Source organism: Typopeltis vanoorti, chromosome 17 (genome assembly GCF_054136105.1).
Source record: "Typopeltis vanoorti isolate ZY-2024b chromosome 17, IOZ_Tvanoo_1.0, whole genome shotgun sequence".
NCBI lineage: Eukaryota > Metazoa > Arthropoda > Arachnida > Uropygi > Thelyphonidae > Typopeltis > Typopeltis vanoorti.
The window spans coordinates 61,381,555-61,406,023 of record NC_143565.1 but is presented as its reverse complement, the minus strand read 5'-3'; the positions used below and the strand labels follow the sequence as shown (position 1 = coordinate 61,406,023).

The following is a 24,469-nucleotide window of genomic DNA, read 5'->3' as shown; positions in this document are numbered from 1 at the left end:
CTACATTTCTATACAATTTCTGCCATTATTCAGGCACTTATCATAACGGGGCATCAAGAGTTGTATATCTTCATCGTAGAAGGTATTGCATTGCCACCTGTAATGCAAACCACATATTGACTGCTTCGTCTTGAAACTGCCGGGCACCAAGAAAAGATTTCAGATGTTTGAACAGGTGAAAGTCTCCTGCCGCGAGGTCAGGACTATATGGGGGATGATGGAATTGTTCCCAAGAGTGACGTCATAGTGAATCCCCCTATCATGTTGAATTTTCTCTTCAACTGAATGCACCAAATCATCAGTCACTAAAGATGGTCGTCTGCTCTCTTCTTCATCATGTACACCTGTCCTTCCTTCATTAAAAAGTCTTATCCATCTTCATACCATTGAATCACTCATTGTGTGTTCTGCATAAATCTCAATAATTTGCCAATGAATTTTAGCTGCTTAAACATTCCTCGCATTCAAGAAACGAATAACTGACCTAATTTCATATGTATTTTCTTAGACATTATAAACACACACCAAGAAGCATATGCACTGCGAGAATGCCTGAAAATAACACCAATGCCTTGCTAATGAATCAACAAACTCAGCACGCATGCGCACAATTGCAGTTGCAGCGCTGCAGTGAAAATATTTAAAATCGGAACTTACTTTCTCCCTCATATATATAAGATAACAGGTGGTAGAAGAATGAGATGTTATCACTATAAACTTATAAGGTCATGCAAGATAGTAAAAAGCAAATTTTACTGAAATACCAGAGTGGGTGTCAAATGCTCCATTCTGTTTTTAAGGCAACATATGATATGGATTGTAATCTAAATGGGTTTGGCCTCTAATAATTAGTATTAGTATTATTTCTAGGCCTCCCTGAAATCATATCAACTCTCAACTTGGTGTATGCAATGTAGAGCTCAATGCTACCTTTACAACAGAGGAAGAAACTCAGGTGTATGAAGAGATATAGTTGTTGCATAAACTGAACATGCATTCAGCAATAAGCATTGATGCTGAAGTCTTCAGCTGAAGTGGCTCTTTCTTTAACCTGGCTGTATAATCTGAGTATCAGCAAAGGGAAGTTTCCAGACAAGTGGAAAGGACGCATGATAATCTCATTGGACAAGGGTAGTGCAAAGACTGATGTATCCAACAACTGACCTATCAGTATGTCTGAAGTGGTGTGGTGATTTTGAAAAAGTTGGTAAGCAATTGCATACAGAAACAGATTGACAGTGAACTTATAATTTGTAAAAATAGCATGGCTTTACTCAGGGAAGGTCATATTTGAGCAACTTGCTTACATTTTATAATAATGTTCCAGTTGAGTTAGACAAGGGCAATGGATACACCATAATTTTTTACTTTGCTATAAACCCCAAGGGTTTATAGCAAAGTAAAATTTGCTATAAACACCAGGAATTTGACAGGATACAAATTTATATACTATAAATTAAAGATACAAAGAAATTATATACTTGGTTTAATCCTTTATCCAAGTGTAAGCAAACAAGTTTGCACTTAAAACTATTTTCAGGACTGGGGCAACTTGTATAAATAAAGAAACTTATGACTTCACATCACGTCCCTTAGTATCCCATAATGCAAAGCACATCTCCTTGCAGACATGTATAATATCATGCATTATGGAACAGGCCACTACCCAGACTGCTTTCAACCTTTATTGAGGTCTCATCAGAAGGGACCAGAGCAAGAGGTGATACTAAGGTTGGATTAGTGCAGAAGTCATATTTTCACATCCAAGTTGCGAAAAGGTGTCACAACTTATTATCAAAATACTCTGGATTATAGAAAGTCATTAGAAGTTTTTTCACTTGGCTATACTATAAATTAAAGATACCAAGAAATTATATACTTGGTTTGCCCCAGTCCTGAAAATAGTTCAGGCATAAATTTGTTTGTTTACACTTGGATAAAGGATTAAACCAAGTATATAATTTCTTGGTATCTTTAATTTAGAGTATAACCAAGTGAAAAAAACTTCCAACAACTTTCTCTAATCCAGAGTATTTAATATGACTTCTGCACTACTTCAACCTTAGTATCACCTCTGGGTATGGCTCCCACTGATGAGACCTCAATAAAGGTCGAAACTGGTCTGGGAAGTGGCTGTCCCATAATGCACAACATTATACATGTCTGCAAGGGGATGTGGTTTGCATTATGGGATACTAAGGCAAGTGATGTGAAGTCATGAGTTTCTTTATACAAGTTGCCCCAGTCCTGAAAATAGTTCAGGTGCAAACTTGTTTGCTTACACTTAGATAAAGGATTAAACTAAGTATATAGTTTCTTGGTATCTTTAATTTATAGACAGAGTAATCAAGAATATGACTGATATTTAGTACTTGCAGCATGATTTGAATAAGCAGGAACTGTGGATATGTGAAAATGGCTATCAATTGATTGTTATGTTAGCCATTTTCACATATCCACAGTTCCTGTAAAGTCATGCACTTTGGTGTAATCTATATCTAATAAGATATCTAATAATGTATTATATTGGCAAGATGCCAGAAGAAACTAGGCTTGCTAAGGATCCTGGAGTTTTAGTAGATGTCCAGGGACCATACAACAAATATTGCAAATACGATTCAGAGGACAATTATAATGGTGAAAATGAACAATGACATATGAGAATAAGGAAGTAATTTTGTATCTTTGCAAGGCTTTGATACGACCTCACCTGGACTACTGTGTGTAGATCTGGTTTATAAGGTGATGCACAGTGGAGAGGATACGAAGTAGATGAAAATTTTCATTTTATGGAGGGTCAGCAGAGAATGAGAAGACATCCATGGAAGTTTGAGAATGAATTAGTCAAGGAAGCACTGAGAACTATATTTTTCTCTCATAGAGCAAGCAATTTCTAACTGGAATAATCTGCTTTTGGAGGCTGAGTATAGATAGTGTGAATGAATTCAGGAGAAAGTATGACATAGTGTAAGTGATGTGGTATTCCTCAATGAGTCCTTGACTCCCTGGAGGTTTCTTGTAATAATAATAATAATAATAATAATATTGCATTTCTTTGATTAATAAACTTCATTTCTTCATGTGTTTACGCACTGTTTTCAGTAATAGAACATAAGATAGCCACAATTCTCTGCATTATTCTTAGGTAACCTTCCATCCATTTATGATGACCAGAAATGTGCTTCATTTCCTTTGGAAATGACTGGTTATCAGCCCATTTCTAAAAAAGTTAGGACTAACGCAATTTTCTCACTTTGGGAATGAAAATTCACTAGAAGTTTTATTTTTTTACAGATTTTTCAGAGCTAACATAGTCTAGTTGGTAAGAGATGTGGTCATTTATGGGAAGAAACTGGATTCAAACCCATATAGGATGTGATGAATGTTTATAAGGGCTTTTCAATGGAGACTATGTTTGCTAATATCTCATGTGAGGATGGCTAGATTTCTCTACCAGGAAACTCATATTTTTCCTCCTCCAGAAGAAATAAAACATGTAGTTATAAAGATAGTAGACTCTGGAGATAGGATTAATTGCCTATCACATCTCCAAAATCAGGTTTAGAAGAAGCAAAGTAAAAAAAAAAGAAAAAGAAAAAAAAGAAAAAAGACTAACCTGTCCAGGACTTTGTTCGGATGAACTCTGTTGTTGTAGTCCTGCTTTATCCAGCACCATCTCCTAAAATATGGTAACCAACCAATATATTAGAATATTACTTAAAGTTAATATTTTAAACTCATAAAAAATTTCTAGGCTGCCACATATTTTTTTCTTTCTTGCTCTATTTTTGTAAAATAAGAAACTTGATTCAAAGCATAAAATTTTTAATTTTAAATAGCCACAAATGAATATTATGCCTTGCAAGAAACTATATTCCTTGTTCATCCCTATCTTTCTCTAAGAGCAAAAAATATTATGTGAAATATTTTTTGATTAAGCAATTTGTATATTAAGCTGTTTGATTTCGCAACACATTTTCTGTTATATCCCATAATGAAAAATAACTGGCCTATGAGGTAAGAGTCACTTCCCAGTCTGGGAACAAGTGACTCTTACCTTATACGATATTTTATTACCATGCACAGCTTGGTAAATGATAAATCAAGATGACCTTTCATCCAAAAACAGGTACTATTCTAAATCAACTGTAAACCTGCAGACATAAGAATGAAGATAACACAGGGACAGGAAATATAACAGAAAAAAAGTATTTGAATACATAAAATGAATTAATAAACAATATTAATTAGTGATGTTACAGAATAGCGAGTTGCAAAACATCTTTCCATTTCTTAAAAGAGAGATTATAGTAGTAAATTATATCTGATGAGAAATTCTAGTCTTGTTTTGTCATCATAACAAAAAAATTGCAATAATATGTTCTTAAAGTCATCATCATCATCATCATCATGCATATCAAGGATTTAGGCCTAGCATGGCCTGTTCCAGCTTTAGAAGTCATCGTTGAATCGTTTAAGAGGACGTCCTGGTTTTCTTTTTCCTAATGGCTTGTATTTTAAGGCTTGTTTTGGTAATCTTTCTGTTTTCATTCTTTGAACGTGTTCCATCCATTTATGTTTATATTTTTTAATTTTTTCTATTACTGGTTCTTGGTTTAATTCTTCCATAATTTCTTCATTTCTTTTGTGATCAAAGAGGGTATACTTTGCAGTTTTTCTCATAAACTTCATTTCTGCTGTTGTTAATCTTTGTTTGTCTTTTTGTTTTATTGTCCAGATTTCGCTTCCATACATTCAGACTGGTAGGGCTAATGTATTGTATACTTTTAGTCTGGTTTTATTTTTGAATTAGGTTTGGTTTAAATATAGTTAATTACACCTGTTTTTTTAAATATTTTGCAATTTTTACGTTTATATCTTTTTCATTTTCATATATGATCGTACATCCTAGGTAGTTAAATGAATTCACCTGTTCTAAGATCTTGTTATCTATTACTATTTTAGTTCTTGCTGGATCTTGTCCTTTAAAGGCCATAGTTTTTGATTTTTCTGTTGATATTATCATACCATAATCATTGGATATTTCATTTAGATCTAAAATAGCTTTCTGTAGTTTATCTTCAGAGTTTGTAATTATTATTTGGTCGTCGGCAAAAAGGAGAGTGTTTAAGTTCACTGTAGGAGAAAGTTTAATTGACTGATGTAACTTTTTATTCCATTTTATTATTATTTCATTTAAGTAGATATTAAAAAGAGTTGCTTAGAGGGGACATCCCTGTCAGACCCCTTGGTTTATCTCTCTATATGATAGCTTGTGATTTAATCTTATTTGTATTTGATTATTTTCATATATACTTGTGATAGCTTTTAGGATATTATTTGGTATTGTCTTTCTTTTAATATGTTAAATAATATGTTTCTTTTAACTTTGTCAAATGCTTTTTCAAAATCAATAAATGCAATATGTGTTTCTAAATTGTATTCTCTTCTTTTCTCTATTATTAATTTTAGGCAAAAGGCCGGGTCTATACATGATCATCCTTTTCTATATCCATTCTGTACTTCTAAAATAAAGTTTTTGGAATATTTCATTAGTTTGCTATTTAAGATTCTGCTATATATTTTATAACAGGAATTTAGTATACTGATACCTCTATAGTTTTAGGGTCATCTCTATTACCTTTTTTAAAGATAGGAATCACAATTGCTTTTTTCCATTCTATTGGGGGGGGGGATACCAGTTGAATAAATTTTATTTAAAAATAATAAGTGAATCACCTGGAGAAGATAAACCTAGTTTATCTTCTCCAAGTGATTTTCCATTTCTTGTTTCTTTCAGGCTGATTTCTAATTCTTCTTTAGTTATTTCCTTTTCATTTTCATTAATCGTTTGCCAGTTGTCTTTTCTAAAATATTTGTCTGTCCACAATTCTGTGTAGTAATTTAGCAATTCTTCTAATTTCAATTCAGTGTTTAATTTTATGTTTTCTTTGGTATCAGCATTTAAGTGTTTCAAAATTTTATATACATTGGGTCTTATTTTATATAAATCATGTTCTAAATTAGAAACAATTTTGTTCCATGATTCTCTATGTCTTTTTCTGACTTCTCTTTTAGCTATGGCTCTTATTCTTTCATATTCTATTTCATCTTCCAATCTTTTACTGCTTAACCATTTGTGATAGGATTTTTTTTTCTTTTTGATTATTTCTTTGACTGCATCATCCCAGATCTTCAGTTTTTTCCTTTTATTGAATTTTTTGGTCTTTCCTAAGCTTTCATTTGCTGCTGCATTTAGTATCGTTTTTATATTAAGTCATTCTATTTCTGTTCTTAAAGTTAAATGATAAAAATTGAGATTTAACAGAAAATATTAAGAAACCACATAACAAAAACAAGTACAGTTTACAAATCCCCCAACCCCTGCATGCACTATCCTAACAAAGTGTATACTGACCATGTATCGGATAATATAAAATATATTTGTGCTTTTTTTTTAGATTTGTTGGGTATATTTTTACTATATAGTTGTGGTTTTTACTGTATTTAATATATCTGTTATTATATTTTAAGACATATTAAATTAAGATAGTTTTTAAAATGGCACCCAAAACCCAGAAGAACAACAGCATAAACAATTAAGGTAACATTAATGTAGAATCCAGCAATGAGAACCTTCATGACCTAAGTGAACAAAAATTAAGACCTGGAACTTTCCAGATTAAAAGGAAGTATCAAAAAATCAACCAAGAAGTTAGAGAAAGCAGATAGATGTTTACAAAAACTAAGGCAGGAAAAGAAAAATAAGCGCATTCAGCTGTTAATCGAAAGGTTGGTGGTTCAAGCCCACCTGGGGACGTTATGTATTTTGAGGCAGTTGAGTGTAAGAATGTGAATAATATGCCTGAGCTAGTACGAAGAACAACAAATCAGAATGGAATAGTTAGTGTAAGGCATCAAGATAGGGATGGACTAACAGGCTTTTGCACTTCATGTATATGCCAGGAGTATTAGGAACAAGAAGGAAGAATTTTTGGCCTTGGTTGGCTCTTCATGGCCACAGGTTATTGGCATTAGTGAGACATGGGTGACAGAAGATGATATAGCTAGTGGGATAGAATGTGAAGGGTATAGTGTGTTCAGGAGGGAAAGAGACAAAAAAATGGGGGGAGGAGCGTTATTGATGATAGCTGATGAACTGCAGCCAAGGAGAATTGAAGTTGAACTGCAGGATAGTGAAGAGAGCAGGCGATTTGAGGCGATTTGGTGTGAGATAGAGACAAGCAGAACAAAATATAGAGTTGGGTGCTGCTATAGACCAGGTGATGGAATAGACGGTGGAGATAGTATGCATAGACAAATAGATGCAATGAGTGGAAGGAGGGTAATTATTATGGGGGATTTCAACTATGGTAACATTGATTGGAAGGAGGAGAGGACACATGGGAGGAAGGAATTGGATTTTATGCAGTTATTAAGGGATAACTACCTGAGACAGCATGTAATGGAATACACTAGGGCTTCGAGAGTGCTTGACCTAGTAATTGCATCAGAGAATTTGACTGTAATGAATATGACCACTTCACCACCAATTGGTGAGAGTGACCATAAGGTTTTGACCTGAGATATGGCCAAATGTGTGGAATTTTCAATTAAGAAAGGGTACATGTGAAAGTACCAGGCTGGTGAGAATGACAAGCTCAGGAGATTGCTTGGTTCAGTGCCACGGCATGTAAAACTGCAAGGGCTGGAAGCTGACAGTGCATGGGAAGTGATAAAGGAGTGTTTGAAGGAGATAATGGCTGACTGTATACCTAGAGTCCAGTTAGTAAATCAAGTAGGGGTTAAATGGATGAATAACAGCAATAAGCTTGAAGAAAGGTGACCTGCAGGCACATGAACGGTATAAAGCACAGGCCAGAAAGGTAACGAGTGTGGTAAGGAAAGCAAAAGCAGATTACGAAAGGAAATTAGCCACGCAAGCTAAAGTGAATCCCAAACACTTTTTTCGGTATGCTGGAAGTAAAAGAAAAAATGTATACGGCAGATTGATTTTAAGGAATGTTGATGGTAGGGAGGTAACTGAATCAGTTGATATAGTGGAATTACTGAGCGAGTACTTTGCAAGAGTATATCATTCAGGTAGTGATATCGCAGGAATGAAAGATCCAACAAGTCATATGGGAATTGAGATGAATAGCATATTACAAAACCTGAATGTGAATACAGCTTGGGGTTTGGATGGTATACCAGCTCAGGTCTTACGTGAAGCGGCAAAAGAATTGTCAGTGCCTTTGACCATTTTGTTTAATTTGAGTCTTGGGACTGGGTTAGTCCTGAGGGGGTGGAAAGAGGAGAAAATAGTACCACTGCATAAGGGAGATTCCAAGACTGCTGTTGCAAATTATCGACCGATCAGCATATCAGGCGTCGTTGTGAAGGTTTTGGAGAAAGTAGTCAAGAGAAGAATACAGGAATGGATAGATGATAATGGGATACTGTATAGGGGATAGCATGGCTTTGTGAAGGGTGAATCATGCCTCACTAACTTGCTCATGTTTTATAACACAGTGACGGCTGAGCTGGATAAGGGTGATGGGTTTACAGTCATACTGCTGGACCTTGCTAAGGCCTTTGACAGGATACCACATGTAATTCTAATCAGCAAACTGCAGCATATGGGGATGGATATAGGGTTGGTGAAATGGACAGGAGGGTGGTTGACGGGGAGAGTAGTTTATTCAGGAAGTAGAGTCCAAAAGATGGACTGTGACCACTGGTGTGCCGCAGAGTTCTGTTCTTGGACCACTACTATTTAATTTGTTCATTAATGATATCGGAAAGGATCTGAGAGGAAGTATTCATTTGTTTGCTGATGATGCAAAGTTGGGTAGAGCAATAGTGAATGCACAGGATGTCAAAATTTTGCAAGAGGATTTGGATAGATTGGGCTGAGGAGAATGGATGTCAATTTAATGTGGCAAAGTGTAAGGTTATGCATTTTGGGGAGAAAAGATTAGCACCAGTATACCACATTGGTGGAACTGTACTTCAGGAAATTGATGGAGCCAGAGATTTGGGAGTGTTGGTGGATAGGGAGTTGAAGCTTAGGGGCACATCGTTCTTTCCGACCATAGCAGGTGCACCATCAGTTACCACAACCTCGAGATTGGTTAAGCTGAGGTTGAAATGCTGGAGCGTTTTCTTGGCGGCTTCAAGGATATCAGTGTCTTTTGTCATTCCCTTCATAGGTACAAGCGCTAGCAGTTCTTCTGTCACATTGAATTGTTGATCAACGACACGGACAAAGATAGCCAGTTGTGCTGTAGCCTTCACATCTATGCTCTCATCTAAAGCAAGTGAATATAACATAAATTAGGACAACCGTTTAAGTTCCTTCAATGTCATTGGCTTCTTCGACACGTCGTGCTACAGTTACCCCATACAAACTCAGTTTTTTAAACATTTCCTTATTATTTTGGCACAGAATATCCCCAGCAGCAATGAGACACTCTTTCACAAACTGGCTGTCTAATAAGGCTTTTGATTTTTTAGCAATTTTTTCAGTTATTACATAACTTACTTTGATGCACGCTTCGCATTCTTCCCTCTGCCTTTTAAATGTACCCTGCTGGCATTTTAAATCAATTTGGAGATGGTTCAATTTCACTTTGTCTACACAAAGCCTCCCTTGAAGGTGATCGAAATTGGATGCATGCTTTGTCTCATAGTGTCGTTTTATACTGTATTCTTTTCATACTGACACTGACTCACGACAAATTAAACACTGGCTTATCATCAATCGGCACAAAAAAGTACAAATCGGTTCACTTTTCATTAAAAACCCAACAAGAATCACTTGATTTATGCTTTTTACTCATAGTGATGGAATGTGAATCTAAAAAATGATCCAAAATGGCCACGTAACGGTTATTATCGACTGAATATATCTCACACTAATGAAAAAAGTCTGGTAATATAAAACCACAATAGGCTATGGCTGACACGACGAACCTGCGTGTGCTGATACACAAATATCACACTGTTCATGACTGATTGACTGTGGATGAGATCCTCTTGTATTTATATGAAAACAACGAAGTATAGAGAACCTTTGAGATGAATCTGGAAGGCACTAGATAGCACACTCGAACGAACTACTGCTTCAGCCATCTACCTGTGACATTAGTACTAGTACTTAAGTACTGATTGGCGCTGGTAGTTGGCTGAAGAAGTATGTCTATTTAATATTTATTTTTTTTTTTGGTATTTTATGTAAAGTATTAAATGCACAGTGTTCCTTGTGAAACTGGAAAGCATCTTACCATTCTAAATACCACAGTATAGCTTAGTGGCCTGCAGGCTCCACTGAAATTATTTTTTATTTAATCACGTTTTAATGTTAAGTAGTTATTTTTTCAAAATGGCCGGAGAGCTATGGGTAAGAGCTATGCGGCCCACCTGTGGCCAAAAGGCCATGCGTTGAAGACTCCTGTCTTATGGTATCAGTTAATGAATGGGAAAGATATCAGTATTGCATGGGAGGCTTGAAAATATGTTCACATGTGGCAGCAACTGATTGCATTCCTAGAGTTCAAAGAATAAATAGGGTGGGAGAGAAATGGATGCGCAACCGCACTAAGCAAGATATCCATAAGAAGAAGAAGATGTGGAAAGAACAGTGTGAGAACAGAAAGAGAAAAAGAGAGAAGTTAGAGTATGAAAAGAAATTTGCTACACAGAATTTTTAGTGAAGAGTGCAAATTAAATATGGATACTCTTGTATGCTGGTTCAGGATATAAGAGTATACAAAGGACTTGAAATAGGAAGAGATCACCATTTGATGAGCAGGATATAAGTGGATATCATGCTAAAAATAAAAAAAATGTAAGTCATTATTATTATTACATGACACCTCCAAGGAGTCCAAACACTAGTGGAAGGGCATGCTATTACACAATTTGCCATCTCATCTACATATTCCTCCAACGACAGGACACGACTACCATTAACACACAAAGCCATCTACCATTCACTACCACCAACACCAGTTGGTGGTAGTGGATGGTAGATGCATTCAAGACCGATTTGTCTGTATGCAGGAAGAAAAATCCTGCTACCTCCATATGACTTTGACTAACTCACCTTCAAATGAAAAAGCCATTATAAGAATTCTCTCATCATGATGAGAGAAATCTTTATTTGAACTGAGAATAGAACTCAGTTCTTTTCTGATTGAAGGGTGCATTGATCCATTGTTCCATCATTCCTTCAAATGCACAATGAAGGCACTTAGTAATTAGTTAGTTTTAAAAAGAATCAACATTGAGTAGTTTCAGAGGTGAGCTGTAGACTCAAGTGTGCAATTACTATCAAAGAAAAAAACGAGAGTTTGAATACAAAACAAACAATGGAGGGTCAGTGGCAAGACAACATTTATTGATTCAGCCAAAAAGGCTTGTGGTGAAACTACTGCATGGATAGAAAAATCTTAACTTCATGGTGAACTCAAGAAGCTAAAAAGATCAATCCTGGAAAAGAAGAAAGTATATCACAAGTTCTTATCCAGTAAGTCAGCAGCAACCCTGAAAAAAAAAAAAAAAAAAAAAAAAAAAAAAAAAAAAAAAAAACATAGAGAGAAAAATGTAAGAAAGCAACTGTCTGTAAAAGTAGCTAAAGAAAGTAATGGGATTTTAGTAAGAATATAGAAATAAATTCACTAAGGTAGCAAAACGCTCTCAAAGCTGGTGAAAAAAGTTCAGAAGTGGATGAAGGAGCACTCTGGTCATCCAGAAATATCATTATTTCTGGATGACCAGAGCAATCATTTTGAAAGACTTAAATGAAATGGACAGTGTTGGAAGGATGCTAGAAAATATTCAAGAAGGAATGCAATCTGGCATACATATCAGTACTCCACACAGAAAAAAAGCATGAGACACTTAAAGTGTAGAAAAACAGTTAGATCAGATGATATTCAATCAGAAATATACAAATATGGTGGTATGCAGCCCCTATGAAAGTTTCATAGGGGCTGCAATGTATACTTCCAAAAGACAACGTGTAAATGTAGAAATCCAGATGATCGCAGCAGAACCCTCATAATGCTTACCTCTAAAAATGCAAATAAAACTGAATGTCAGAATTACAGGAGAGTTTCCCTACTGGGTATTTCAGGTAAATTTTGGGCACGCAAACTTGAGAGGAGGCTAAGAAATATCACGGAAAGAAAACACAAAAGAACCGGCTGGGCTCAGACCATATACGAGTCATCAGAACCAGACAGATAGTTATGAATTCATTGGAATATAACAAGGATCTTCATTTAAATTTTGGAGGTCTGGATAAAACACATACAAGATGCCAAGAGAAAAGCTGCTAAATGCTACAGTTATATAGTGTAAAAGGGATATTTTATCAACTAAGATATAGCCTATGGGATGCTTAAGGGTCAAAGCTGTATAATTGAGAGGAGACCTCCACATAGCATTTAAAGGAATGTGGAGAATCGACCAGGGCTTCTGAGCTAATGTCTCCAATCCTCACCTTCTTGTGGTGCAACCTGTTAGGTATCTACCTGGATACTGAATGAATGAGGATGGGATGGCAATTTGGGATTTAGCCGACCAAATCATATTCTTATTGGCTTAAATCAAAATATAAAATGATGGTACAACATGATAGAATTTCATGCCCGCTGGGGCGTCGCCTGGTTAAACAAGGGCCCCCTCATTGATTTCGCCAGGGAACCAGGGCAAGTAGTGAAAAGTCAGCTACTAGAACAAATTCTAAAACACACCTCAACTCAACATCACCAGAGTTCAAGACAAGTTCAGTACTATCAACATAAGAAGCTTGAATGGCAAAGAAATGGAGATAGCTGAGGAACTGGATAAGTATCAGATCGACATATTAGGGATGACTGAAACAAAAAAGACAAAAATTGGTGAGATCTTTCTGAGCAATAAATACAAAATGTTATACTCAGGCAATGACAATCAAGGAAAAGAAAGAGTAGCCATAGTATTCAACACTAAATGCAAGGCTAATCTTCTTGAATGGCAGGCAGTCTCAAGTAGAGTGATGTGGGAAAATATCAGAATGGGAAACTGGACAATGAGACTTATTTGTGCCTATGGTCCAACAGAAGGTTCTACTAAGGTAGAAGTGGAGGAATTTTTTTGAGGCTTTAGAGAAAGCAACTGAAACAACGAAAAATGAAAACTTGGTGCTTGTTGTGGATCTAAATAGCAGAGTAGGAAATGACTGTCAGACATACAAAAATATTGTGGGAATATTTGGAGAAAAGAGCAAAGTTAATAATAAGGGCAAATACCTGTTGGATTTCTGCTCAGGACATGGACTGGTTATTACTAACACAATGTTCCAACATAAAAATGTGCACAAATTCACATGGAGAGAAGAGGCAAGGAATAAGAAAAGTCTCACTGACTATGTAATGGTCAATAATAATGTTTTCTCACTGGTGCAGGACATAAGAGTGTAAAGAGGATTTGAAAGTGGAAGTGATCACTATTTAGTCTTGAGCAGAATAAAATTGAATTTCATATTGAAAAGAAGAACATGTAAGAAAGTTTTAACACAAATAAAAATTGAGCAGCTCTCAGATGTGAACTGTAGACTAAAATATACAAAGATTATTGAAGAAAAAATGAAAGAGTTTGAGAACAGGAATGAAACTTTGGAGATGCAGTGGCAAGCCTTGAAGAAAACATTGATCAATTCAGCCAGAGAGGCATGTGGTGAGGTTGTCTGCAATATTAGAAAAGTTAGAACTCCATGGTGGACACAGGAAGTTAAAGAGGCAGTGAAAGAAAAGAAGAAAGCATATCAATAGTTCCTGGCAAATAAGTCAGCTTGTGCTCTTACAGAATACAGAGGCAAATGTAATAAAGCTAAACAAAAGTCATGGGAAGATTTTGGTAAGAATAAAGAAAATAAATATCAAGAAGATGGCAAGATATTCTGGAGGTTGTTGAAGAAGCTTAGAAATGGAGGAAAGAGTGCTGTAAAAGAAATTAGAGATGATAAAGGTGACATGAAAACAGGAGAAAAGGATATGCTTGAAGTATGGAGAGCATGGAGTAAAAAAAAAATACTCAACAGGGATGCAGTTGAGTATCCATACTTGAAGTAGAAAAAGCCGTCAAAGGCCTGAACTGTGGAAAAGGCAGCAGGAGTAAATGATATTTGACCAGAAATGCTCAACTATGGAGGTATAAAAATCTTAGAGTGGCTGCACAGCACAGTTCAGAAGGGCTGGACAGAGGGACGAATTCCAGATGATTGGAGTAGATCTCTGATAGTATCCAAAAACAAAAAGGAAAATAAAATTGAATGCAAAAATTATAAATGTAAAATGAATGTAAAGAAATGCAGAGATATTTCTTTACTGAGCGTTCCTGTTAAGATTTACGAAAGTATAATTGAGAAACTTGAATTTCATATTGAAAAGAATAACATGTAAGAAAGTTTTAAAGCGAATAAAAGTTGAGCAGCTCTCAGATGTGAACTGTAGACTAAAATACACAAAGATTATTGAAGAAAAAATGAAAGAGTTTGAGAACAGGAACCAAACTTTGGAGATTCAGTGGCAAGCCTTCAAGAAAACACTGATTGATTCAGCCAGAGAGGCATGTGGTGAGGTTGTCTGCAAGAAAAATCAGAACTCCCTGGTGGACACAGGAAGTTAAAGAGGCAGTGAAGGTAAAGAAGAAAGCATATCAAAAGTTCCTGTCAAATAAGTCAGCTTGTGCTCTTAGAGAATATAGAGACAAATGCAAGAATGCTAAATACTGTGTAAAACTAGCTAAACAAAAGTCATGGGAGGACTTTGGCAAGAATATAGAAAATAAATATCAAGAAGGTGGCAAAATATTCTGGAGGTTGTTGAAGAAGCTTAGGAATGGAGGAAAGAGTGCTGTAAAAGGAGTTAGAGATGATAAAGGTGACATGAAAACTGGAATAAAAGATATCCTTGAAGTATGGAGTAATTACTTTGAAAAACTGCTAAATGAAGCAAGCAGTGATGACAGCACAATGGTAAAAAACACTGACCAGGCATGCAGTCAGGAATACATATCCATACTTGAAGTAGAAAAAGCCATCAAAGGCTTGAAATGTGGAAAGGCAGCTGGAGTAGATGATTTTCGACCAGAAATGTTGAAGTATGGTGGTATAAGAGTCTTACAGTGGCTGCACTGCATAGTTCAGAAAGCTTGGCCAGAGAGACGAATTCCCGATGATTGGAGTAGAGCAGAGGTATTTCCCTACTGAGTGTTCCTGGCAAAATTTATGCAAGTATACTTGAGAAACAGTTGAGAAGAATTGTGGAAGAAAAGCTTGGTGAAGAACAAGCTGGATTGAGGCCAAACAGAGGCTGTCAGGATCAGATCTTCACTTTACGACAAATAGTCGAGAAAGCATGGGAATATAACAAAGATCTGTATTTAAGTTTTGTCGATTTGGAAAAGGCATATGACAAGGTGCCAAGAGAGAAGCTATTCAATACGTTGCAGTTATATGGTGTCAATGGGGCATTATATCAAGCAATACTTAGTCTTTATTTGAGTTGTGAGTCAGCAGTTAGAATTGAAGGAAGTACAGGAAGATGGTTTAATGTTAAATCTGGTGTGAGACAAGGATGTACATTATCCCCTCTGTTATTCATTATCTATATGGATCACATTATGAAGGAATGTGGTATTAAACATGATATCAAAATTGGAGATGTTAATATCAGCTCTTTGCTTTATATGGATGATGTTATACTTCTAAATAAATCCGCTACAAGTCTGCAAGATTCTCTGACTAAATTGAATAGCTGTTGTAATAGATATGGTATGAAGGTCAGCAATAAAAAGACAAAGACAATGAAAATAAGCAGAATCATTGAAAATGTCAACTGTGTTGTGAATGGAGAACCTGTGGAACAAGGAAAACATTTCAGCTACTTAGGCACAATTTCTACTGAAGATGGTAAACTAAATATAGAAATAGACAACAGAATCAGCAGAGCTGGTATCGTGGGAAGTCAATTGAATAAATTCATATGGAATAAGAGAGAAATTAGTCGGAACACTAAATTAGCTGTATACAAGACAGTGTTCAAACCAGTTTTAACTTATGGATCTGAGAGCTGGGTCAGAAGTAAAACACTTGACCAAAGACTAGAGACTGCAGATATGAGAGTCCTGAGAAAGACTCACTCAACATCAACTCACGCTAATAATGCCACGTGGTCTCTAATTCAAATATGACTGTTGCTATTCTTCTAACTCTTTTGTGTTAAACTGAAAAGCCCATTATTTTTATTTTTTATTTTTTTTTACCGTATTAGTTTTCTAAGTTTTTAGTTATTTCTTACACACCTGAAGAAGGCGGAACTCCGATGAAACTAGTTGTGATTCATTCAAGTTTTTTATTATACTCCTCGGGTTCTAGTCAGTATAATTATTAATTCTAAATATATATATACACATAGACTTGTTGTTGCTCCCAATGTAATTTTACATAATATTAATAATAGGACTCTAGTGTTGATGTATATTTTTATTTTTCATTTTTTTTTTTTTTGGCCAGAGGTCAGGCCAATAATTGTTGTAACGGTTGATCAGTAACTTTAACAAACCATGTAGATTGTAGTGTAGCTTGTTTTCTGTATATAGTGTATATGCTCCAGAAGATGGCCTTGATATAAAGGTCGAAAGTGGATCTTAGTTTATATTAAACTAAAGTTTTACTCAAACACGGTAGTTGTCTCGATAATTTTCCAAAATGTATTCTAACTAAATAGTATCTACATTTCTTGACACAGTGCACCAGAAGATGTAGCAGAGAGAAATTCAATAGATTAATACTGTTTGTAAGGGAATTATTGATGAAAATAGCTTGATTAGAAATTTTTTTCAACGAGTTAGGTATACAGTTGAGGAATAAATTGCATTATCCATTGAAACTATTGATTTCATGTACAGTACTTGATGTACCACAAGAAACTGTTAACCATGAATAATTACGATATTTTACTTTCTTAGTGATGTTCAGGAAACCAAGGGGTTGAAATGTTATCCAGAAGAGTGTTAGCTTCTTAAATTTTAGTAAGATTAAGGTGTGCTTTTTTATAGATGTAGCATCAGTACGGAGATTTATTTATTTTTCTTCTGGTTATATAACAATTGGTATTTTGTCTTGATCAAATTTGAACACTTGTGGCTACCACTAAGTGCAATTATGATTTCTTTCCTTTGTAGTGATATTACATTGCAATACTTTTTTTTCACTTTTGATGATGTCAACTGTACATAGACAAGTATAAGTGTTGTTAACTTATGTCTTTCAATATTTTAAGTAAATTCAAGCCAAGAGAGGGCAATCTGATTTGTTTCTCAAAAGTAATGAGAAAATATATAACGCACATAGTTTGCTGAGCAGCTGGCATACCTGCTCTCCAACAACAGGCTAAAAATTTGAATCCCACAGTGAGCAGGAATGTTTAGTGACTATTTTTAGGTAGTTGATGAATTCCGTGTCCAGTGTGGGATTGCCACCCTTATTGGAGCCCGAAGTATTGTGTTTGGTCTCTAGAGCAGGATTATGTAAAAAATACACAATGAGATTTAAAAAAAAACTTAGTTCACCCATGGTTTAGACAGGTTTACAACCTTTCATGGGTAGAAGTAATAAAAAAACAACAAACTAAAAAATATTAAAGGAATATGAATATTCTAGGGAATGATTCATTATATAATGAAAAACAACAATATACACAACCCAAGAAGTTTGCTTTGCATTGCAAGATATCAAAGAAAAATTATACCGAAGCCAACGATTTTATGCAATTAGACAGCCACAAAAATAACTCGTGTAAAGTGCAAATGTTTATTTCTTTACACTATGACAAATTTTCTTCTCTTTGGAGAGCATTCTCCACTAGTTGGGAAGTTTAATACATTCATACTTATTTAAATTAGGTTGGGTTCAAAGAGGAATAGCCTTATCTAAAAAATAAATAAAAATAGAAAAAAAATCTTATAGTTTACTTTAGACAGCACCCAAATTATAGATAAATGAGGTTTGTTCTTTGGATTACTTGAACCTTTAGTCATTTAACAAATATTATGCATATTGCCTAGTTGGATTCCAAACTTTTTGGTTCTCTTTTGCAAAAGTTTTCTTCCAAACAGCTATTAACTCTATAAATATTAAAAATCCATCTAACCATTTTAGTTTTGACAACATTCCAGTCACTAGATGAAATGCAACTTCTTTTTTTGGGATTCTCTAACCTCCACCTCTCTTGGCACAAACAAATCACAAATTTAAAGACCCACCTCTTACCAGTTGACCTCATCCCATTTCTTTCACAGCCATTCAGCTTCTGCTGCATGCATTTTCAATATATATTTCCATGGCCAATGTTCATCACAATTGGCATTGGCATCACCTACACTATTCTCTTCTAAATGTGTTAAAATATGTGAAACAGTCACTCAATGTAAATTCACAGTTGAGCTCCAAACCCAGAGAACAAATTTTCTTTTCTCTTCATTCATCCATTCCTTCTTCTTTTGCAAGTTTGCCCTCATGTTTTCCCTAAAGAGTATAATCTGAAGGACTTTAAATCTGACAAGTCTCCTGTTTCCTCATTCACAGTACTTATGTACCCTAAGATGAACAACACTTGTACAAGGAAGTTGTACTTGGAATGCCTTGCAGTGCATGGTTTGTCGAAAGAGCAGAATGAATGGATTGCACTATCATTAGCAAAACTGTTGTTTAATTATTCCCATTTTATTACTGCATAACTATATTTATTATAACATTAGAGTCTCTGTAGTTCAGTCGACATAGACGAAGCAGCCCTCTGGTCAGAAAGACCTGGATTCAATTAAAAAATATGGCTTTCTTGTCCCTCAAAACAGGCAAACCAGCCTGTGATAACACACACAGATCTACAGTCATAAAAATGCATACTTAATCCCTCATGAGGAGGGCTCAAGCAGCCCTAAGAGACAGTTGAAGAAAGGGGGGGGGGGGGGGGGACCCACATGAATAAATAAAAAAAATTACAATATTTTATTACACTTTTGAGTTCTAACCAGCTCCTAGTTAAGTGAATTACATCATTTCTAGAGTTATACCACCCACTTTAGGATGTGAGGCTAATAATAATGCACATTTCACCTTTTGCAACTTTTGTATTTTTATTTTTTTAATAAAACTAATTGTTCATTTTTCTTTTATTCATTTAACACTTTTAGATGGATACATGAGAAGGATTTAAGATTTCACCATTAGAATTGTATAGAAGATATAAAATTTGAAATGAAGTATTTAATTTTCCATGTGATCCATTTGAAAGTACATTTATTGATCCTTCAAAACAGTCAAATGGATGTTCATTCTTAAAATAATCAAATTTACCTTGAATGAAGCATGCTTGTCATTCAAGTGGGGAGAAGGTGGAGGAGATTTTGGCTTAGTAACTTTAGCTTCCTTAACTTTAACTCGGCCCTCGGATGTTCCTACTGCTAGCACCATTTCCTCAGAATAATCCATACTGGCAGGTACTCTAGAAGGCCTCTCAAGCTGCTAAACAGATAGTATAAGCTTATCTCAAGCAAAGAAAGGAATTCAGCAACTCCATATAATAAAAATGAAAAGACACACAATACAAGGTAATTATTTTATTTATTATTATTATTTGTTGCTTTAAATGCAAAAGCCGAACTTAGCAATATAAATGCAAGCCCATTTTCACAAAAACAGGAAATTATTTATTACCAGAAGACACACCCACAACATCTCATAGTGGCCCATTCCATACATTCACTATATGCCATGAAAAGAACCTATACCTCACATTACCAGTCAGCAAATCTTCATAAGACTGAATGACAATTCCCAGAGCCCCCTGTCGACCATCTTATCAGAACAGTCCAGATGTCGCCTTACTATTATTAAAAGAGACATCCAGGGAGTCAGGGACATGCACCAATTATCATACTTGTTCTTGAATTCATTCCCACTGCTTAAACACACAACATCCAATAGCAATCCATTTCGATCACGCCTTACTCTATGAGAGAAAAATCTAGATCTCACCCCCTTTCTAGTGGAATTCATTCTCAGCTTCCAAGGATGCCTTCTAGCCCTTTGCCCACCCTCAATAAATTAAAAATTCCATCAACTGAAATCCTGTATGACCATTTCAGAAGTTTGTAGGTTTCAATCACTTCTCTTTCTCCTGTTTACTAGCGTCTGCAGTCTACAAGTTCTCAATCTGTCTTCATAACCAGTATTCCACAATCCTGATATAATTTTTAACTCTCTCTCCACTGCATCAGAACAAAGAGGCAAAATTACATCCTTATCTTTATATGTCAGAGTTCATTTCAGCATTGCAATTATTTTTTGAATTGTATTTGCAATCTTTGGCCTGCTGCTTATAATTTTCATAACGGACATCATCCTTATATCACACGGTATTCCTTCCATATCATCCTTTTCTTACAAATTTCTTGTGTGATTAGATTACATATCAATTTGACTTCTACTCCATTTATTCTTTGAACTCTCGGAACATATTCTGATAATGCAGCATTTAAGTATTGTTTAAATGCTTCCCATGCATTGTCGATATTCTTCCCATCTAGAAAATGATACCATTGTGCTGAACTTGGTATACTCCTCAGTTGGTAATAATTTTTTGCTTTGTAGTTCAGCAAGTAACCTTTTCTTAATGGAACATTCATAAACACCTTCCAAGTGAGAACTGCATGATCACTGTCACCAACTGGAGGCAGAATAGTTTCATCTTTAACTGAAACACCATCTGACACTACAGTCAAATATGACACTGCGAGCTCAAGTTCCTTCTGTCCTATGCTGCTTGAAGAAGTTGTCTCACAACAACTTGATAAATTCAGTTTTATTCTTCTCATGAGATTTTACTGATACCTAATCAATGTTTGGATACTTAAAATCTCCTATTATGATTACTCTTTTCACACTCTCTTGTCTATTTGGTGATGTATTTCTTAATCACTAGCAACCAATCCACTAGGTGTGTAACAACAGCCCACTATGTATTTGATCTTGTTAGATTCCACCTCACACCAGATGGTTTCAAAGTCACTGTCACATGAAAAACAGTTACTAGTATTATAATCATAGGTCTCAACAATAACTGGATTAAAGTTATCTGACATCATTAGCAGCATGCCCCCTCCTCTCCTATCCTGTCTATCCTTCCTAAAAATACTGTACTCTTTACACTCGACAGCAGGTAGTATGTCTGATTCTGATAGCCAGGTCTCACTAATGCCTACAATCTGAGGTCCCAACATATCAATCATGGCAACAAACTCTACCCCTTTGTTTCTGATATCTAGGATTCATGCACAGACATAATAATCTACCCGTGTTCTCTTGTATCCTCTTGTATGTAGTCTGTGTGACACAGCTGGACAACTTGTAGATCTCTGTTCTTCTCTAGTACTATATGTAGATATCTTTGCATATGTTTGATGGGTCTGAAATGAATGAACACAAAGTCTCAATTTTTCTCTCTAATCATTTCCATGATAATGCCTGTTTCCGTCATTAACACATTTACATAACATTGTAGTTCTTATATGAATATTCTCACCATTCCTCTCATTATGATTTAGTTTCCCTGATTCTCTTTGTTAGGTCTCATACCAGTTATTAGTTTTTCAAGACTTCTGACACCTAATGCATTCAAGTGTAGGTCATCCCACTTATACAAATCCAAAAACGAGAGACAAACTTTTTTTATTTTTTTTATTTTTAACAAGTTAGTGTTCTCACACTCACTAAAACGAACATACAGAATTAGTCTGTTCCATTCAATTTGAAATGATTCCATATTAGATCCAATGTTTTTGGTTAAGGCAGTCAAATCCTGATTAATTCTATAAATTCATTTTCCCTGTCTTGCATGCTTTCAACTCCCTCAACTCTATAAATCTCTAGTAGAAATCACTCATAATGATAGTTCTCCTGTATTCATGAATTATGTCTATGCAACTCACAGCAGGGGCACTGCCAATATGTGCGATGCACACAGGCACCAGGATAGTAAAGGTGCCAAAGATTTCAGGTGAGGAGGAAATACTTTAAAAAAATATTATTCATTAATTATATCAAAATAAATTACATTTTTGTTTAAATTTTAATTATATTTTATAGATTTGTCTTAAACAAATTATTTATAATCACTTATTTGTTATTATTCCTTAAGATCTTATTTTATTCTGATCCTAGTTCTAACAAGTAGTTTAGCGTAAACAAGTAAAAACTTGAACTTGCGTGAGCTTATTGTTTACAGGATGACGCCTATTTGAATTTGTTTAATCTTGTTCACACTTGCATTTGCTCTAAAGATATATAAGAAAATCTGCTGCAGTTTTTAACTTTATTCTATATTCTGCTGTTATCAGCAGAATATAGGCAGCACTTGCAATGTATCTGAATCGTCATGAGAAAAATTTAAATCATTTGAACAATTACAAAAAATGAACAGAATTAATTACATCCTTAAAAAATAAAACTTGTATTGATCATTTGCAGGAAAAAGTTTTAGATAATGAAAAGAAACGTTGGTATGAAGTTATAAAAAGAATAATTTTTTAGGCAAACAAAACCTAGCTCTTCGTGGTAAAAGTAATAAACTTTACGATCACAATAATGGCAATTTTTTAAAATGCATTGAGATGTTAGAAAAGTTTGATCCTTTTATATCGGAACACACGTGTGACATGTAGCTAATGATCCTGACTTTAAAAATATGTTCTCCTATTTAGGAGAGCAATTTCAAAATGAAATACTCACTTTGTTGGCATCAAATATTACAAATAACGTTTTTATACAGTGTTTTTTTTATTGGGGGGAGGGGTATAGGGGCGCCAACTAAAGTTTTGCACACAGGCACCGGACACTACTGGCACGGCCCTGACTCACAGTGCCCTTCAGATGACTGGTCTGCATCAGAACCCAATTGTGTATTTTATCCTGTTAACCTCTATCTCATGAAACAGCCTCAAATCCATTGCCTGGTGCCAGCAACATTAGAGATATTTATCTCCTTCCTTCAAAAAACTAAACCCCTCACATTCTATTCCTGTAACAATACCTTTTCCATCAGCCAGATCTCACTAATGTCAATAACTTTTGGTCCAACAACATTTACCAATGTCCAAACCTTAATTCCTGATGCTTTCTGGAGACTGTATATGCATGACAGCAAACCAAACCTGATGAATATTTTGGTATCTCTTAAAACATCAGTTTAAATAGAAACTGGAGTTGATTCCTCAATCAAATCTCTAATATATTTGCACAGTTTTCACTTTTCAGTACTCACACCATTCCTGTGGTTATCCATAACTTATCCTTCTCTCTCTCTCTCTCTCTCTCTGTATATCATAATACTTATAATTAGGACCTCTTCTAATGCAAGTGTCAATGCATTCATTCAACTACCCACACATAACCTAGTTTCCCTGTTTACTAATTTATTCTTTAACTGAAAAATAATTTCTCCAAGCACTTAACACCAAGCTCATTAAAATCTAATCAATTCTGCAAGTACAAATTCTTGCACCCATTACACTTATCCCATACATCAACATACTGCATACCATTTTTTTTTTCTTCTATAATCTACCCACTGAATCATTTGCAAATCATAGCTCTCCATTTCATGTTCTTAAACCTTTTGCTCTACCTCTTAACTTCACAGCATATTCCCAATCAGTGATTTCATGACTGGAGGCATGCTAGACAATGAGCCATTAAAAAACTGTTTTCCAGCAGTGGAGAATCATGGCATAACCAGTATGACAGTTAGAACAAGTTGATGGTATGACTGTTGTCATTGGAATGAATCAGCTGAAAAGAGTTGTTGATTAAATTAAGGATGCCAAAAAATTATATCTAAATGTAAGCAAACATGGTTTGCACATGAAGTAACTTCAAGACTGGGATACTTGTATATAGAGGCTAATGAGTCACATCATATGGAAATGTGACTTCTGCATTTCTTCAACCTTGGTATCGCTTCTGGGTCTGGCTCACATTGATGAGACCTCAATAAAGGTCAAAACCGGTCTCGGTGGTGATCTTTTCCATAATACATGTCCGTAAGGATATGTGCTTTGCATTATAGGATGCTAAAGCAATGATGTGAAGTCATTAGCCTCTATATACAAGTAGCCCAGTCGTGAAGTTACTTCATTAACAAACCTCGTTTGCTTACACTTGGATAAAGGATTAAACCAAGAATATAATTTCTTGGCATCTTTAATTTATGTTATCTTCTTCTTTGAGTGCCATCTCCTATCGGAGGTTGGCGACCACCTTGGCAAATTTTGAGCAATCCTTATCCACTCTGAACAGCCTCTCAGAGCTCATGCCAGTCCACTGTCTGATGTCTGCCAGCCAAGCTTTTCTTCATCTTCC

The 24,469-nt window shown here is 35.3% G+C and overlaps 1 protein-coding gene across 3 annotated transcripts in view; it reads right to left on the bottom strand.

Moving 5' to 3' along the window:
- LOC150097438 (uncharacterized) overlaps nt 1-24,469 on the bottom strand; it is an 857,342-nt gene that overhangs the window by 309,633 nt on the left and 523,240 nt on the right. For all 3 annotated transcript variants that reach the window (XM_090406999.1, XM_090407000.1, XM_090407001.1), the window contains exons 15-16: nt 19,409-19,576; nt 3,617-3,679 (exon numbers count right to left, since the gene is read on the bottom strand). In XM_090406999.1, the coding sequence (XP_090263125.1) occupies nt 3,617-3,679; nt 19,409-19,576 (231 nt within the window). The remainder of the gene's footprint in view (nt 1-3,616; nt 3,680-19,408; nt 19,577-24,469) is intronic.